General features: G+C 34.9%; 1 protein-coding gene and 1 long non-coding RNA gene across 2 annotated transcripts in view; both read right to left on the bottom strand.

The window, feature by feature from the left end:
- Positions 1–3,161: 3,161 nt before the first annotated feature.
- On the bottom strand, positions 3,162–3,815 carry LOC125674881 (uncharacterized). The gene is made up of 2 exons (XR_007370282.2): positions 3,666–3,815; positions 3,162–3,397 (listed from the first exon to the last, which is right to left on the bottom strand). It is a non-coding gene; the product is annotated as an uncharacterized LOC125674881 (long non-coding RNA).
- Positions 3,816–14,818: 11,003 nt separating this feature from the next.
- The window catches only part of LOC125670899 (sacsin-like), a 76,076-nt gene continuing 73,209 nt past the window's right edge, over positions 14,819–17,685 (bottom strand). The window contains exon 11 of the mRNA XM_056163928.1: positions 14,819–15,987. Coding sequence (XP_056019903.1) covers positions 15,697–15,987 — 291 coding nt within the window. The 3' untranslated portion in view covers positions 14,819–15,696. The remainder of the gene's footprint in view (positions 15,988–17,685) is intronic.

Here is a 17,685-nt window from a genome sequence, read left to right as displayed (position 1 = left end):
GGTTACACTAAATAACGTGTTTGAATATATGTGCATCCCATACTCGTATTTTCCGTTCTATCATTTTCCACTACTTTTATGTTGCAAATTATTTTGTTTTCATGTCTTTTTCATTATTTACTTTCTTTTTACTTACTGTTACTTTGTAATTGTAGATATGTTGCGTTTTCCGTTCAGTTTACTTATTCGTCTTTATTCATGTTTTCCCTGCCGGTTCTATTATTACAATTTCACCATCTATATCCGATGTTCTCCATGGCTAGAATAAGTTCCCTCTTCTTGATAATTTTTTATACACAAGATTAGGACATGCATAATACAAAATAAGTCATGGGACATTGGTAAATATCATCTAATCTATTTATCTTATGACAATATTTCATTTTATTTAGTTGTACTATTTTTGTTACTTATTACAGGAGGTATTGAAGTAAACCCTGGGTCATCAAATATTGTAAACAATAACAAACCTATAAGGATTACCCGCAATAATGTCTGTAGTTTAGTTAACAAAATAGATATTGTTTATAGTGAACTATCTACATCTGAAATCCTTGCAATCACAGAGACACATTTAGACAACTGTAAAAATGAAGATGTAAAACTCTCAGGTTTTCATCCTCCATTAAGAAAAGATAGGAATAGTTATGGGAGAGGGGTAGCTTTATATGCATCCAACAAACTTCACATTAAAGAAAGAAATGATATATAGCTGACCCCCCATATAGAAATTGTATGAGCAGAGATTCAATCTAGGAATAAAAAGTTTCTTGTTGGTGCCATATATAGACCACCAAGCTCAAGAGTTAATTCTTGGGATTTTCTTTCTGCTAGTTTAGAAAAAGCTATTGCTACCAACCTACCATTGTTTTTGACAGGTGATTTTAACATCAATATGCTACAAAATGGTCCTGATACAAAAACTTTTAAACAAATACTTCATAGGTATGGACTACATAATTTAATTACTGAGGAAACAAACTTCACAACAATAAATGGTACATGCATAGATCTTGTTATTACTAATCATAAAAACCTGGTCCAAAATACATGTAAATCTGTATCATTCTGTTGCACCCATTGTCCTATAAGTGTTGATTTAACCTTCCAAACCCACAACGGATATGCATATAAAAGGGTCATAAGATATTATGATGATTGTGATTATAAAAAACTTAATCAGGACCTTGCTAAGATTAAATGGGATAATTGTGTATTTGACAGTGACAATATCAATAATATATACTCAAACTTTATGAATGTAATAAACAATCATATTGATTTACACATACCTAAAAAACCCTGTTACAATACGACCCAAGGATAAACCATATATGAACAACTCTATTAGACGCTGTATGAGACAAAGAAACAGAATGCACCATAAAGCAAAGCAAACAAAAAATCCACAGCATTGGCAAAACTATAGGGATTTAAGAAATAAAGTAATTAGCCTTATAAGAATCTCTGTTGAGGAATTCAAGCAAAAACTAACAGCAAAAATAAATAAAAACATTCCTCCAGGTAAATGGTGGCGAATTGTAAAATCCCTTTCTAAACTAAATAAAAAATGTGAGTCATTGCCTCCAATTCGATTAAAAGGTAATATATTCTTTCATCCATTAGAGAAAGCTGAAGCAATTAATGACTATTTTGTCTCTGTATCGAAAATGGATGAAGCTAACATTATGCCATATGGTCCAGGCCCTCCTCAGCACTCTATTGCAGATCTTTTAATATCGGAGCAGGAGGTACTTGACCAACTCATAATCCTATATGATAAAAAAAAAAAAACCCACCTGGTCTTGATGGCATTCTTTCTAAAATTCTAAAAAATATTTCCAACTCCATTAAAACACCATTAACTAAACTTTTTAACTTATCCCTCAAAAAAGGCCTTCTTCCTAATATTTGGAAAAACGCCAGTATTACACCAGTATATAAAAATAAAGGAGATCCACAAGACCCTGCCAACTATAAACCAATATCTCTAACAAGTTCAATTTGTAAAATTATGGAAAAAATTATATTCAAACACCTGTATAATATTATATCAAATTTAGATAAAGGTTAAGATGTTAGATTTGTCTTCTGTGACATTTCTAAGGCATTTGATAAGGTCTGGCATAGAGGTTTATTATACAAATTAAGACAAAATGGTATCCAGGGTAATCTGTATCATTGGATTGAGAACTATATAAGTGAAAGAGCTCAAAAAGCAGTCTTGGAAGGTTATTCATCTACATATAAGGGTTCAGAAGCAGGTGTGCCGCAAGGGTCTGTACTAGGACCTTTTTTATTCTTATTATACATAAGGCCAAGATAAATAAATAGTCTGTTTCCTATTCCAACCTGGAAAAAATAGGGTAGGTAGGTAGGAAAAATATTTTAATTTATTTCAACATTTTATCGTTTAAAATTCAACTTTGAGAAGTACAGTTTTTGAAGACCCCGAGATGTTTCACTGCCACTAACAACCCTCTGTATTATGTAGGGTCACCATCTGGTTCACATATAAACTCTAAATAATATTATATTTCAAATCCGGCTAAATCACCAACAGAACTACTGACCTGAACTTCATACGGCTCTGTGTTTTTTGTAATGTTGTTTACTGGCCAGCATAATATTGTAGTTTTGCAGTGTTTTGGCCATTCAGATGGACAGTCCTTCATGATGCATCTTAAAAATTCTAAACAATGATTCATTGTTTTTTACCGTAGTCATAAAGTTTTCTCCCTCTTGATGTTTACATTTTCCTATTGTAATTGCCTGTCACAGGTCTCACACTGGACCACAATTTTGAGTCGCAACCTGGCGTGCGTGCATCGACTCCTATACGTTTACTGTTAGATCTATAGTTCATGTGTATTATTCAAGAGGCATATACAACATATCATATGTATGTCTCTTCTTATTCTTACACGATGTATACAACATAGCTTTGATTAACTTTTATCATAAATCACTATTATTATAATATAGTGAAAATTGTATTTCAGCAGATTGCCTTTCAGTCAGTCTAGATGGCATTTCAGCACAATCATGGTTTTATTTTCAAATACTGTTTTTGGCTAAGTTGACTTAATTCTATTTCACACCAGAAAAATTTAGGAATATTTCATAGTCTATAACGGGCTATATTAAATAAAGACAAGAAATGAGTTTCTATATGTTTATTAATTATGTTATTAGTGTAAATGACATATAATACTCAGAAAAAGTCACTGATGACAAAGTTACTGAAGATTAATTTCTGTAAACATGACACATCATCCTAGTTTAACACATCACATTACTCAAAGAATTCTCTTAAGAATCCTGTTTTCATCTTCAAATCCAGAATGACAAGGTGGTCCTTTAGTGAATCTCATGTGGAGAAGGGGCTTCAGGAAGTCTGAAATAAATTTTAAATGGATTAAGATGATGTGAAGTCAAAAGATGATAGCATAGCAATTTCAGAAGAACCTACAATTATGTGTTTCCTTATGGCCATTTTCTAAAGACCTCAAGAATGATGCAATTTCCCAACATTCCTCCATTTAATAACTGACCTAGTCCAAAATATGTAGCTCCCCAGTAATGACATGACTCGGGGTATCTCCCCAGTATATTACGATATGTAGGCAACTCGCACGTGCACAGTTAATTTTATTCACACCTACCTGCACATAGAGGATCAACCCTTTGTCTTGTGTAAACTGCTAAATAAACAAGACGCCCCTAAGTCTTATTGTTTCCATGCGACAGGGTATCCACATTCATTCTGCACAGGTAAAACAGCCCTGAGGCTGTTTGGATGCCAATAGCTGACATTCAAAATGGCGCCGAGATATCTAAAATACGAAATGTCCGTGTCGGATTTCCGGAATTTCTATCGCATTTCCCCCCTGAAAAATCGCAAAATGCGATGGGCAGCGCGAGCCCTGTTGCCAGCAATGTGTTTGGCAAGCATGTTGCCATTTGCGTATAGGATATATATGTATTTTCTCAAACAAGCAAGTGATCAAAATTAAGATTTCTAATAGTGAAACCGGAATTGTTTACTTCCGGAATATATATCGGCGGATAAATTTTTAAGGGTCGGCTCAAATATTTTAGGGTCGGTCGGGGAACCGGAAACACACAATTTATTTATCTTGGCCTAAATGACATTAATACTAACTTAGTAAATCATATAAGGCCTTTTGCAGATGACATATCTCTGTTGTTATAGTGGATGATGATGTAATTAGTTCAACACAGTCATTAACATCTGATCTTGAAAGTATTAGAAGCTGGTCTATACAGTGGGCAGTGGATTTTAACCCAAATAAAACTGTAAATGTTGATTTTACTCGAAAATCAATGTCCTACCCTACAATCCATTTTGGCACTCAAGGTGAACCAATAATGAAATGTGACAAGCATACTCATCTAGGCCTTCAATTCCAGTCTAATGGAAGTTGCTCATCACATATTCAAGGAATTTACCAAAGAGCATACAATCGTCTAAATATTCTTAGAATGCTCAAATACACACTTAGAAGAGACTCCCTTATCAAAATATATTTTTCTTTTCTCAGACCAGTACTAGAATATGCTGATGTTGTATGGGATGGTTGTAGCATCCAAGATTCAAAATTACTAGAAGATGTACAAATTGAAGCAGCACGTGTTATTACAGGAATGAGATATAATTCTTCAAGAAGTAAACTCTATACTGAACTGGGATGCGAACCTTTAGAAATCAGAAGAAATCATAGGCTTATTCTTCTCTATAAAATTAAAAATGGATATACTCCAGACTATCTTGTAGAGATGTTAGAATTATGTGAATCATCACATCATAATTACAGACTTAGGGCCTCTAGGACCTATACTGCTCCTCAGGTTAGAACATCATCATATATGAATAGTTTTGTACCAGCAACAATAAAACTATGGAATAACCTTCCTGAAGACATAACAAAATCACCCTCTATTACATCTTTCAAAAACAAACTTTAAAAAACCCGCAAGAAATACATATATTAAATTATATAATTATGGTAAACGTAGAGTAAATATCATACATTACCAACTTCGCAATCAGGCTAGCAATCTCAATGCGCATCTCTTCAATCATTGTCTTATTAGTAATCCATCTTGTAATCTTTGTGGTAATCCATGTGAGGAGAGTTACCATTTGTTCATGGAATGTCCATATTACAATGCACAAAGAGAAATGCTGCTCTTGAATAACTTACGTTCAATTATTAATATCCAAGTTACAGTTCAAATATTGTTAAATGGTGTCAATGGCGAATCTTTTAGTACTAATTCAAAAACATTTGATACAGTCCATTCCTTCATTGAAAAAAGTCGAAGATTCAGTATTTAATATTCTTGTGCAAAATATATGTAAATATGTACTCACTCAATACTTCACTGTAAAGCTAAACATATACATGTACTTCTGAATCCAAAATATTGTATGATTAATTGTTATATTCTTAACTTAACCGGCACATAGTCATATCCTCCCTTTTTATAATTATTTATTTTTTCATTTATTTGTCTTCTTCTTCAATCTTTTGTTATATTTTCATGTACTACATTAATTTTATTTTGTCATAACTGACCTTTGACCTATGGAAAGGGCTTATATAGGCATTGTGCCTGCTGTCTAATCCCATTTATGTATGTGTTTTCTCTCTCTCTCTCTCTCTCTCTCTCTCTCTCTCTCTCTATTATATATATATACATGAATAAAATACTGTTGAAATTGAACTTAACTATGATAAAAGATTACCTGATGATATTTTACAACAACCATTATGGTCCAACACAAATCTATAAAGGAAACCCCATTTTCTTCGATAATTGGGCGATATCTGGTATCTTATATGTTAGGGATTTGTTTGATGATGGAATTTTTAAACCGCTAGAGAACATTATTCAAATATTAAAGACAAATCTAACTGGCTGTGTGAATATAAAATTATTATGACAATCACGAGAAAAATTCGAGGACTAAACGATTTTTCAAATTCAAGCTGTGTAAATAAACAAAATGCCACTAATTTTAACTTCCTTCTTGGATTTACCAATATACTTAAAACATCAAATAATCTTTTTAATAAAAATTTTGTTGCAAAAAAGTTTTGCAAAACCAATTTTCAGGCATTACTGTCTGAAGAATTCAGAATATACGGTGATTCAAATATAAATGTAAGATTAAAGATTTGAAAGACAAACTAATAGCGGAATTCAGTTATAAGTTGTTGAATAACATATTATGTAATAATGCATATATTAGCAAATGGAAAAAAGATGTAAAGAATGAATGTACACATTGTAAGCAAGTTGAGACTACAAAACATTTGATTTACGAGTGTGATAATGTTTTAAATGTATCGAACACTGTTAGCAGTTATCTATCCTTCAAAGTTCAATGGAAACACATTAATTGTTGTTGGATTTTTTCTAGAACAAAATGATAAAACCAAATACTTAAAGAAGATGTGTGACTTTATCGAGCCGAGAACCCACAGAAGGACAACTATCAAAGTAAAAATTGAAACTCTCCAGAAAAAGAATTTTTTTTCATGCTTTATTTTTAGACATTTGCAGAAAAAGAAAATTTGCATTCTAGTTAAAACTATCAATCCATAGTTTCCAAAAATGCTTTTTCAATGTGCCCATTTCAAAGGAACATTGCAAAAATCCTATTCATAATCACGTATACGCTAAAAACGCACAAAATAACAGTAAATTTGACTTCCTCAAGCAGATTTTCACATAGAGTGGGCCATAGTTTTGTGAACTAAGTAAAATATGTTAGTACATGTTCAGGTGTAATATGTTTTGTAAATAAAAGTATGGAGACTTGACCCACTCTATGGAAAAAAGTTACTTCTTGTGTATAACTTTTGTCGTATTATCAAGAAAATTTCTATGTCCACGACGGGTGACTTTACATAGCCCGAAATTCACACATTGGTAGCCGAGGTGGTATAGCGAAAGTCTCACTGAAGCTTTGGAGAGACCCAGATTGTATATCTGTGGTTCAAATACCAATTTTTCCTACCTATTATTTTTTCTTATGAATTATTAGACTTCCCATAATTATTTCTCTCTGGTATTTTATGCTTAAGTATTATTCATAGCATGCAGTTTAATGACGATCACAATTAAGTAATTGATTCCAACATGCAGCTAGTGAATAAATGTAAAGAAGTGTATATGGGGCCTCCTGTGAAATATGGATGTTTATTAATAAAAAAGAAAATTTAAAGTTAAAGAGAACAATTTCAACAATGCTTAAGAAGTTACTTGAAGAGATAATGATAAAAGCCAAATATGCAATCAGTGCAGACTGTCTAAAAGACACAGTGAACTACAGTTCAGTACAAAAACAAAAGCAAATCTAGTGTCTGTTTCTGTCCCATTTGTATTTGCTGGGAAATCTAACAGCAAATGTGCGTTCTGTAACTGTAAAACCGGCCTCAGAGTTGTACCAAAGGAGGCGAGAACTGATGCCTTTATTATATTTGGTATAGTAGTACCAGTAGGTTGTAAATGCTGTTCAAAAACATTAGTGGGGGGAAAACTGAATCCAAATCAACGTATTATATTAATACTGCACTATATAGAAAACGCTATTCCACATTTGATTTACACTACAAAACATGTGAGGTTTCTCATTCACATCAGTTAATATGTCAATGGAAATGTGGAACACATACTGTTGGCTGTTGCGAGTATACAACTATATGCAGTGCCATTTGGTACCCTAGGTACTTCAGGTATCAGTGTAATTATGTGTGCTAAAACTGCTTAATGTCTGATATACATGATGCTGCCTGTGAAACAAATTCTGATGATGATTTTGATTAAATATCCTTCTTTGAAGTATGATCTATATATTTGTTTTTAATTCTAAATATCTTGGACAGCGTTTTAGTACGGCACTGTATCTATTGTAACTACGGGTACCATCAATGCAGATTTTAAACTCGAGATTCGCGACCGGTGCCCAATCATGAATAGGCTTATTGTTCGTCAAGTTCACCCATCTTTACTTTATATTACTTATGTATCCTATAGAATATATAAACATAAAATGTTATGTGGATTAGATTCTTTAAGTGAAACAACTTTTAATATGTATAATCTTGTTAAAAAATCATTATGTTTCTATACATCAGTATTGAAGTATATAAATGTAAAAGAGCATAAATATTTTGAACATCTTTGTAAATTAATGTAACTTGACTACTGTGAAGAGACCAGTACATTATAATATCCTTAAGTATTTATCATTATAACTATACGGTCAACTTAAGACTACATTGTTTATATATTATTCCTTGAGTAATTTCTATGTTATTCTACTGTTGCTATATCTACATCAACGTTGTATATGATATTTCTATGACTTCGAAAAATATTTGTAACAACTATTTGAAATATGTTATTATACATATAATGATAAAAAAATCAAGTTTAAACAAATAAATCTTGATATGATCACTCATATGAAGACGTCATCATTGTCGGTGAAGGGCTACAAACTATAAGCCCATGTTCGGCACTCACGGCTTAGAGTAGGGAGTGATCTTTATCCTGCGACACCTGCCCTTGACACAGGTCCTCGGTTTTTGTGGTCGCATCCGAAGGAATGTCCCATTTAATCGCCTTTTACGACAAGCAAGGGTTATCGAGGACCTATTCTAACTCACATCCCCACAGGTTTCAACATTGGTTATATTGAACTTTAGATATGATTAAGAATCAGGGATGTGACTGAATTCCTCAGAAATCTGAGGAAAATTGGTCGAAAGGGGAGGAAAACACCTCACCCTACCTGGAAAAATATCATTTTCTGCCACTTTAGATCCAGAGTGTTTCATTTTTTCGAAAATTGAGCAAATCAGAGAATTTCCTCTGAAAAGAGGAAAAATCACACCCCTGAAGAATGCAGGTCAGTGCCCTGATTATGTTGTGTATGCGGTTGGTTGGTTGACGTCTAGTCGAGAAATTTTCCCTCGTATCGACTGTGGGTGAAATACCGCAAATTTAGACTTTTCAACACTTTACATGACCATTCCCCACGATAAATTAAAGACTAGACTTTTTGTCATAAAAGACAGTTGCTTCTTCAACAAAAATGGAAAACGGAAATATTCATACCTAGTGATTAGTAATCGAAAAAAAATTACTTCGTGAACACCACTCCGATTATACACAAAAGTACTCTGAAGTTGAAATTAAAAATATGCTGGAGTACCTCATTTAAATTTATCTTTGTAGTTTTTGGTGATCAGGTCTTCCAACAGTCTGTTGGAATTCCCATGGGCACGAACTGTGCTTCTTTCTTGGTTGACCTGCTTTACTTTCATATGAAGCAGAATCTAATGAAAAACGTCTACGTGAAAAGAAAACATGTCTTGATGTGTCCTTCAATGCGATATTTAAATAGATCGTCATCGTTTTATCCATTAACAATGCTAATTTTCATTCATATGTCGATTCGATAAGTCTAGTGAACTCGAAACAAAAGACGCCACAAAGTCGTCCACCTCTGCTTCATATGGAAGATATTTTATCAAAAATGAATATCAACGGTAAACTAACAACTCAACATGATGAAAAATGGGATGATTTAAGCTTCTCCGTCAACAACTATATAGCAAAATTCCACAATCACCTGCATATTGTGTTTATAAACTCAACTGATTCGATACACAAGAGCTTGTTCTGCGTATGATTAGTATTTAAATCGACTTCGTTTATCTGATCAAGATATAGGGCTTACGGTGGGTATGACCGGTCGACAGGGGATGCTTACTCCTCCTAGGCACCTGACCCCCACCTCTGGTATATCCAGGGGTCCGTGTTTGCCCTAGTCTATTCTGTATTGCTTATATGGATTATGATATTAATCACTGTTCGTTATCTTCACTTTTCATACACCTGTTGCCTAATAAAGGAACACAATTCGTGCTCCTCGGAATTCCAACAGACTAATGGAAGACCTGATAGCGAAAGACATATTGAGAACCTCCAGCATTTTTTAAATATAAACTTCAGAATGCACGTCAACAGACAATTGGGTCCATATCATATTCGTACAAAACTTTACTCTATTCCACTGAGGGTTTTACACACGTTATTTGAAGAAGCTATGGCTAGTCTATACTTGGATTTTTCAACACCTGAATAAAGACTGAACTCTATGATTATGGATGTTGCCTACCACAGGCTCTATAAACCAGCACGGACCATGAATGATATTCCTTCCAAATAATGCCGTCAGTTCCTTAAACTCAAATTTACAAACAAAGGAATAGATGCCGTCAACATAAGCAACATTCTTCGTCATAAAAGGGTTCAGTCGTATATTCCAACTTATTTCAATTCAATTCTACATCCTGTATTTCCTACAACTATACTTCTACTATTGCATCCAAACTTTTTAATTAAAAACAAACTTTGCAGTGCATAGATATAGACCATCTTATATGTAATCCACCAACATGTTCTTGTTCTTCATCTTCTTTCAACTATAGTCCAGCTGGACATGTCATTACTGGTGATGTTGATATACATGTAGTTGAAAATGAGGACCTCAAATCACCTATCTTAAAGGTCCTAAATACAGAGAACCTCGGTCTTTTAATTGGCGACAGAACGTCATCTCTATTATGAGTTCTGTCGAATATATGCCAGACGATGGGCTAATATGAAAAAGAACTTGATACATTGTCAGAATGGGTTAAAAGCATAAGAGGGATATTAATATCCCGCATTAGACACATGAAAACAAAAGTACGTACCATCTATCCTTCTGTGTTTAGTAAACCAGATGTGATAAAAGAATTAGATAGGTTACATGAGGAATATGTTTTGGTTCCAGCTGACAAAGCTAGTAACAACATTGTCTTTGTTTGTAAGGCTTATTATTACAACTGTATTTTAAACGAACTTGGCATTAATTCCACTTTTGGTAATCATACTTATACTCCAACTGTCCTTTCAAAAGACGAAATTCTTCAAAACATTGCTTCAGTTTTAGACACATTTAATATTCCAGTCAATGGGTCGAATGAATATGAGTTACTGTACCTATACTGGATTCCTAAACTACATAAAAACCCTTACAAAGATACATTGCTGGATTCAGTAAGTGCTCTACCAAGCCCCTAGCTTTGCTCCTCACGAAAATATTAACAGCTGTGAAGGAGAACTTCAAACTTACTGTGCGACTACATATGCCAGAAGTGGTGTTAATCAAATGTGGGTTCTAAAAAATTCTAAAGAACTTTTAGTAAACTTGAAATCACAGAATTTTTCCCAAATCATTAGCATTGAAACCTATGACTTTTTAACACTATACACGACCATTCCTCACGATAAATTAAAGACTAGACTTTTTGACATCATAGACAGTTGCTTCTTCAACAAAAACGGAAATATTCATATCTAGTGATCAGTCATTCAAAAAACTTACTTTGTTAAACACCATTCTGATTCCACGCACAAGTACTCCGAAGTTGAAATAAAAAATATGCTAGAGTTCCTCATTGACAATATCTTCGTGGTCTTTGGTGATCAGGTCTTCCAACAGTCTGTTGGAATTCCCATGGGCACGAATTGTGCTCCTTTGTTAGCTGACCTGCTTTTATATTCATATGAAGCAGAATTTATTCAAAAACTTCTACGCGAGAAGAAAAAATCTCTCGCTGTGACCTTCAATTCGACTTTTAGATATATCGATAACGTTTTGTCTATTAACAATGATAGCTTTCATTCATATGTCGATTTGATATATCCCTGTGAGCTCGAAATAAAGGACAAAGTCGTCCACTTTTGCTTCATACTTAGATATTGTATTGAAAGTAGACATTAACGGCAAACTGACAACTCAACTGTATGACAAACGGGATGATTTCAGCTTCTCCATCGTCAACTTCCCACATTTATGTAGCATATGGTGTTTATATATCTCAACTGATTCGATATGCAATAGCTTGTTCTAGGTATAGTCAGTTTTTAAATCGAGGTAAGCTACTGACAAACAAGTTGATGTTACAGTGATTTCAACAGTCTCGATTGAAGTCAGCATTTCGCAAATGCTATGGTCGTTATAACGATCTAGTTCGTCAATACAACCTCGCATTGGGTCAAATGCTGTCTGACGTGTTTCATACCGATTGTTAAGCCGTCCTTGTCACACCGATTTTGACTGTGGATAACTCCGTTTACCTGATCAGGATATGGGGCTCACGGCGGGTGTGACCGGTCAAGAGGGGATGCTTACTCCTCCTAAGCACCTGATCCCACCTCTGGTGTGTCCAGGGGTCCGTGTTTGCCCAACTATCTATTTTGTATTGCTTGTAGGAGTTATGAGATTGATCACTGTTCGTTATCTTCACCTTGCATGTACGATCTTAGCAAAATATTTTTTGGATGACTGATCACAAAATATGCGGGGTTTTCCCCTGCAAAATGCGTTATCTTTTATTGATCGTGGGGAATGCTGATTTAAAGTGTCGAAAGTTTTGCTGCTGTTGATTTTGGAGAAGTTTTGTAATTTCAAATTTACTAAACGTTCTGCAGATTTTTGAGAATCCACATTTTATTTGCACCACTTCTCCTGTATGTTACATAACAATACATCAGGGTTATTTAATTGCTGTGATAAAATTTAGAAATTCATTTCAAAATTAAGGATTATGTCCCCCATGCATAGCTCTGATCCTTGTACGAATTTAACTCGTCTTTGGCAGTTTTCCCTTTTAGCTCTTACAAGTTTATTGTTTCGGATTTCCAAAATTTCAGCTTGAGCATCACTGAAGAGACATTATTTGTCGAAATGCGCATCTAGTGCATCAAAATTGGTACCGTATCAGTTTTACATTCTAGTATCAGTTCTAAATCAGAGGTTTCTCCTTTCACAGCAGTTCTTGAGAAGTAAGAACGTGGGCTTGGTGGAAAATGCAGTAAAGATACAGCAGCTCAATTTCACTCCTTCAATTGCCTGGGATATTACATGTATTGATATTTTAAAAAAATTCGTTATTTTAAAGGAAACTTGGGATTAATTGATAAAATATTGTTTAACGTCCCTCTTGTGAAGGGCTGCAAAATGTAGGCCTATGTTCGGCGCTTATGGTCATTGAGCAGGGAGGGATCTTTTACGTGCTACAACTGCTGTGACACGGGACCTTGGTTTCGGCGGTCTCATCATTTAGTCCCCTCTTACAATAAGCAGGGGGTACTGAGGACCTAGTCTAACCCGGTTCCCCATGGGGATGAAAGGGAAACTTGGGAGTAAAGTAGATTGCCAAATTTGGAATTAAAGCCAAGTTCGTTTAAAATACTGTTGTAATGTTGAGCCTTACAAAGACAAGCTATGTCAGCCAGAATCCTCATGTAACCCTACTGTGATAACTTCTGGATGACTAAATACAGAAGAGTAGGTGGTATACTTTTTTGTTTTATCATATGTAATTCAACATTCTTCCTATACTTAATATTCATTCTGACAGAATCAAGATCTTTTCATATGAAGCTCATCGTCTGGCAGTATATTCGACAGAGTTCTATCGTCAGTTAGAGGCCAGTTGCACAAAAGTTAGTCAAGTTTAACAGGCAGTAACTTCAAGCTAACGCTATATAAATATTCAATTTAATGGCAAGTTAACGGTCAGTTAACGTTAACTAACATTTGTGCAACTGGGTCCGGGGTTCTGAATTTCCGACCTTTTAGATAAGCAATATCAGGTCCTCATTTTCAACATGTATAACAATGTCTGACTGCTTGGACTATAACTGATGAACTTGAAGGATTCATTGCATCTTGTTTAACGTCTCGAGAACTTTTCACCGATATGAAGACGTCTTAAAGAAGGATTTGTTATAGGACGGTCTGTATCTAGACGTTCAGTTGTACAATAAGTTTGTAATGAAAGAGTTTGGTGTAATAGTACTAATATATTTAGACAGGAAATACTGGGTGTAGGAGTGAACATCTGATTAATGTGACACTGATATTTAGTGTAGTAGTGAACATCTGATTAATGTGACACTGATATTTAGCAATACTTTTGGGAGGTAGAAATGGGATGATTGTCCGCCTCCTTTCACCCTGTCCACTGGGTCACTCAACCCTTCCTCCTCTTTCGAAAATGGACAAGATCCTCTCTTGAAGCCTTCGTTTTTGGTTTTCTTAATGTCGATCAGGATACCAACTGCATGGCAAATTATTCCTGGGAAGGTGCAGCCAAGTATGACGTCAATTCGTAATTAAACTGAAAATCCCAAAGCATTAACGATTGATTGTTGATTGTTTTCCACCACACTCACCAATTTTTCAGTTATCTTGTGGCGCCCAGTTTTTAATGGTGGAAGAGAAACCAGATACGATGTACCTGGGAAGAGACCACCGACCTCCCGGAAGTAAATTGGGAAACTTACTCACTTACCGGCGCGAGCGGAATTCGAACCCGCGCTGACCAGAGGTGAGAGGCCGTGTAATTTTGAGCGCGATGCTCCACATCTCCCCACCCCCTCGTAAACTTTAACAGTCCAGTGGTAGATACAGAGGGAGACTACATCTCCCCACCCCCTGGTTAACTTTTAACAGTCCAATGTAGATACAGAAGGCTATATCTCTCCACCCCCTGATGGATGTTTCCATACCAAGTTACACGAAATGTTCTCTTCATGCATTTCAAGGATATTCCTGCATGTTTCTACTCAACACCTAAAACCTCTGATGTGGAAAAAAAACCTCACCCAAGCCAAAAGTTCAGGTGAGCTAAAACTCAAAACGCAAAAAAATAAAGCAGATAGTAACAAACTCTACATGTATACCAGAATAATACTATATGTGTAAAAGTATACAGATCCCTAAACACAGTTCAAATGTATATCAAAGTACATAATAACACCTGCATCAATAGATGAAAAGTATAAGTACACTAAACCTCATTATACCTACAGATGTTAGAAGGATGTACAAACAATGTTATATGCTACATTTAGAATATAGGTGCACACATCACATCACTTCCTGTGTTAATTTGAATCAAATTATGCAAAACATTAGAACTTACTGTTTTACAATTGGTTATCAAAAATCGCCCCAAAAATACGGATTATATTAGTCAAGATGTGTTTAATGAGTTTTGATACCAAGAGAATTTAAGTTAAGAGAAACTTTTTCCTCTAAAACAAGCACATATGTTACATTTATAATGGTTGTGTTATTTTTCAGCAGAAAGAAAAAAATGTTCGACATGGGCTTATTGCCAATAAATATCTTAGGTTAGTGCATCAAGCCTTAATCACATTATATCAAAAGACCCAAGACATGGATTCAATAACGTTATATAATGGTACTGTTCCCTCACAGTCTATTGACATGGATTCAATAACGTTATATAATAGTACTGTTCCCTCACAGTCTATTGACATGGATTCAGTAACGTTATATAATAGTACTGTTCCCTCACAGTCTATTGACATGAATTCAATAATGCTATATAATAGTACTGTCCCCTCCCCCCAATCTATTTCAGTTGTTGGTATCTACTGCAATAAAAGTTAAAATAACAATAGTGTTTATAGTACAAAAAATTAGGTTTTCCCATTGGTTGTGAACACTATGACCATAGGTCCACCAGCCATGTCCGACAAGTATAATGACACTTATAATTAAAAAGGTCAAAATCCCAAACAGTTTTCACATTCCTCAATCACTTTCGCTGCAATTTCTACAGCTGCCTCCGCCTGCTGACGGGTAAACTGGTCCCCGGGTATCTGTCCACCGGTGGGGTATCTCATTGTTGTGTGAAGATTAGTAACGCTGTTAGAAAACTGTTTCACCAAGGCCTGAACGGATCCTGAAGAGGATGAAGCCGATGACAAGGACGACAAATCATGGGTGGTCTGGTGTCTGGAGGCAATATTGGCATCCTCATCATACAACATAGCCTTAAGTGCTTTTTCACATGACTGAAATGAAAAAAAATATGTCATTGAACCTAAACATCATTGGATCCTCTGCCAATGCTATTTTCTATAAACTACATCAATATAATTTTGACAAATGGCCACAGATTCAGTAACAAAACTATTTTTTATGGTCATCAAAATGTGTCAAGAATCAAGAATTTCGCACAGTAAAACTGATGTCTTCCTTTCCATTTTCCATAGTTTATGTGGGATCATCTTTACAGTGGAAAATTAAGACTTGTGGTACATAACATTTGCCTGTATCTATCTGTGCTTCAAGCAAGGAACAGTGTTGTGAACTTTGATAATAAATCAAACTCACCAACATACCAAATATCAAAGGTCTATTTCAAAAAGCAAAAAAAGGTATGATACAATTAATCATACTTCAATAAATAATCCAAAAGCAAGCAAGAAATTATTACAAATTATGGATGACTTGAAATTTCTAAATTATTTTAGAATTTTGAATCCTGATAGACAGGTTTATACATGGCATAAAAAGACACCCTTAATACAGGGTCATCTAGATTACATTTTAATCTCTGAAAGTTTGTCCAATTCTGTGGAAACATACTTAATTAAACCTGGTTATAGATCAGATCACTTCATAGTTGTTGTAGAATGAAGATTTAACTCTTTTAAAAGGGGATGTGGACTTTGGAAATTTGATTATAGTCTTCTTTCAGATAAAGAATATGTACAGAAAGTCAAAGAAACTATTCATAAAGTCTGTAGACAATATATTAAAAGTGACATGGATAACACAAGATCTATTGATGATAATATACTATTGGAGGTTTTACTTGTGGAAATAAGGGGTGTTACTGTTTCATACTCTTCCTATAAGAAACAAGAGGTACTGTGAGCAATGCTCACTAAGAATACCCCCCGCTTACCCCAATCTCCCAAAGGGTGTAGGTAATAGGTAAAACTTCAGTATTATGATCCAAAAGGTATCTAGGAACACAGCATCTCCATGCGATGAAAAAAGCCATTAAAGAATTTAAATGGAAACCATATTGCTACTTCGATGTCCAGTGTGCATAACCTTTGACCTTTTGACCCCAAAATTGATAGGGAACATCTTCATCCCATGGGTAGTCCATATGTATGATATGGTGACTGTAGGTGGAAAGGATAACACTTTAGAGCCCGGAAACCATATTGCTACTTCAATGTCCAGTGTGTTTGACCTTTGACCTTTTGACCCCAAAATTGATAGGGAACATCTTCATCCTATGGGTAGTCCATATGTATGATATGGTGACTGTAGGTGGAAAGGATAACGCTTTAGAGCCTGGAAACCATATTGCTACTTCGATGTCGAGTGCGCTTGACCTTTGACCTTTTGACCCCAAAATTGATAGGGAACATCTTCATCCTATGGGTAGTCCATATGTATGATATGGTGACTGTAGGTGGAAAGGATAACGCTTTAGAGCCTGGAAACCATATTACTACTTCGATGTCCAGTGCACTTGATCGTTGACCTTTTGACCCCAAAATCGATAGGGAACATCTTCATCCCATGGGTAGTCCATATGTACGATATGATGACTGTAGGTGGAAAGGATAACGCTTTAGAGCCCGGAAACCATATTACTACTTTGATGTTTAGTGCGCTTGACCTTTGACCTTTTCACCCCAAAATCGATATGGAACATCTTCATCCCATGGGTAGTCCATATATATGAT

The sequence above is a fragment of the Ostrea edulis genome, chromosome 4 (assembly GCF_947568905.1).
Source record: "Ostrea edulis chromosome 4, xbOstEdul1.1, whole genome shotgun sequence".
Classification (NCBI taxonomy): Eukaryota; Metazoa; Mollusca; class Bivalvia; order Ostreida; family Ostreidae; genus Ostrea; species Ostrea edulis.
The sequence above is the reverse complement of the archived record's forward strand: the minus strand, read 5'-3'. Positions and strand labels throughout refer to the sequence as shown.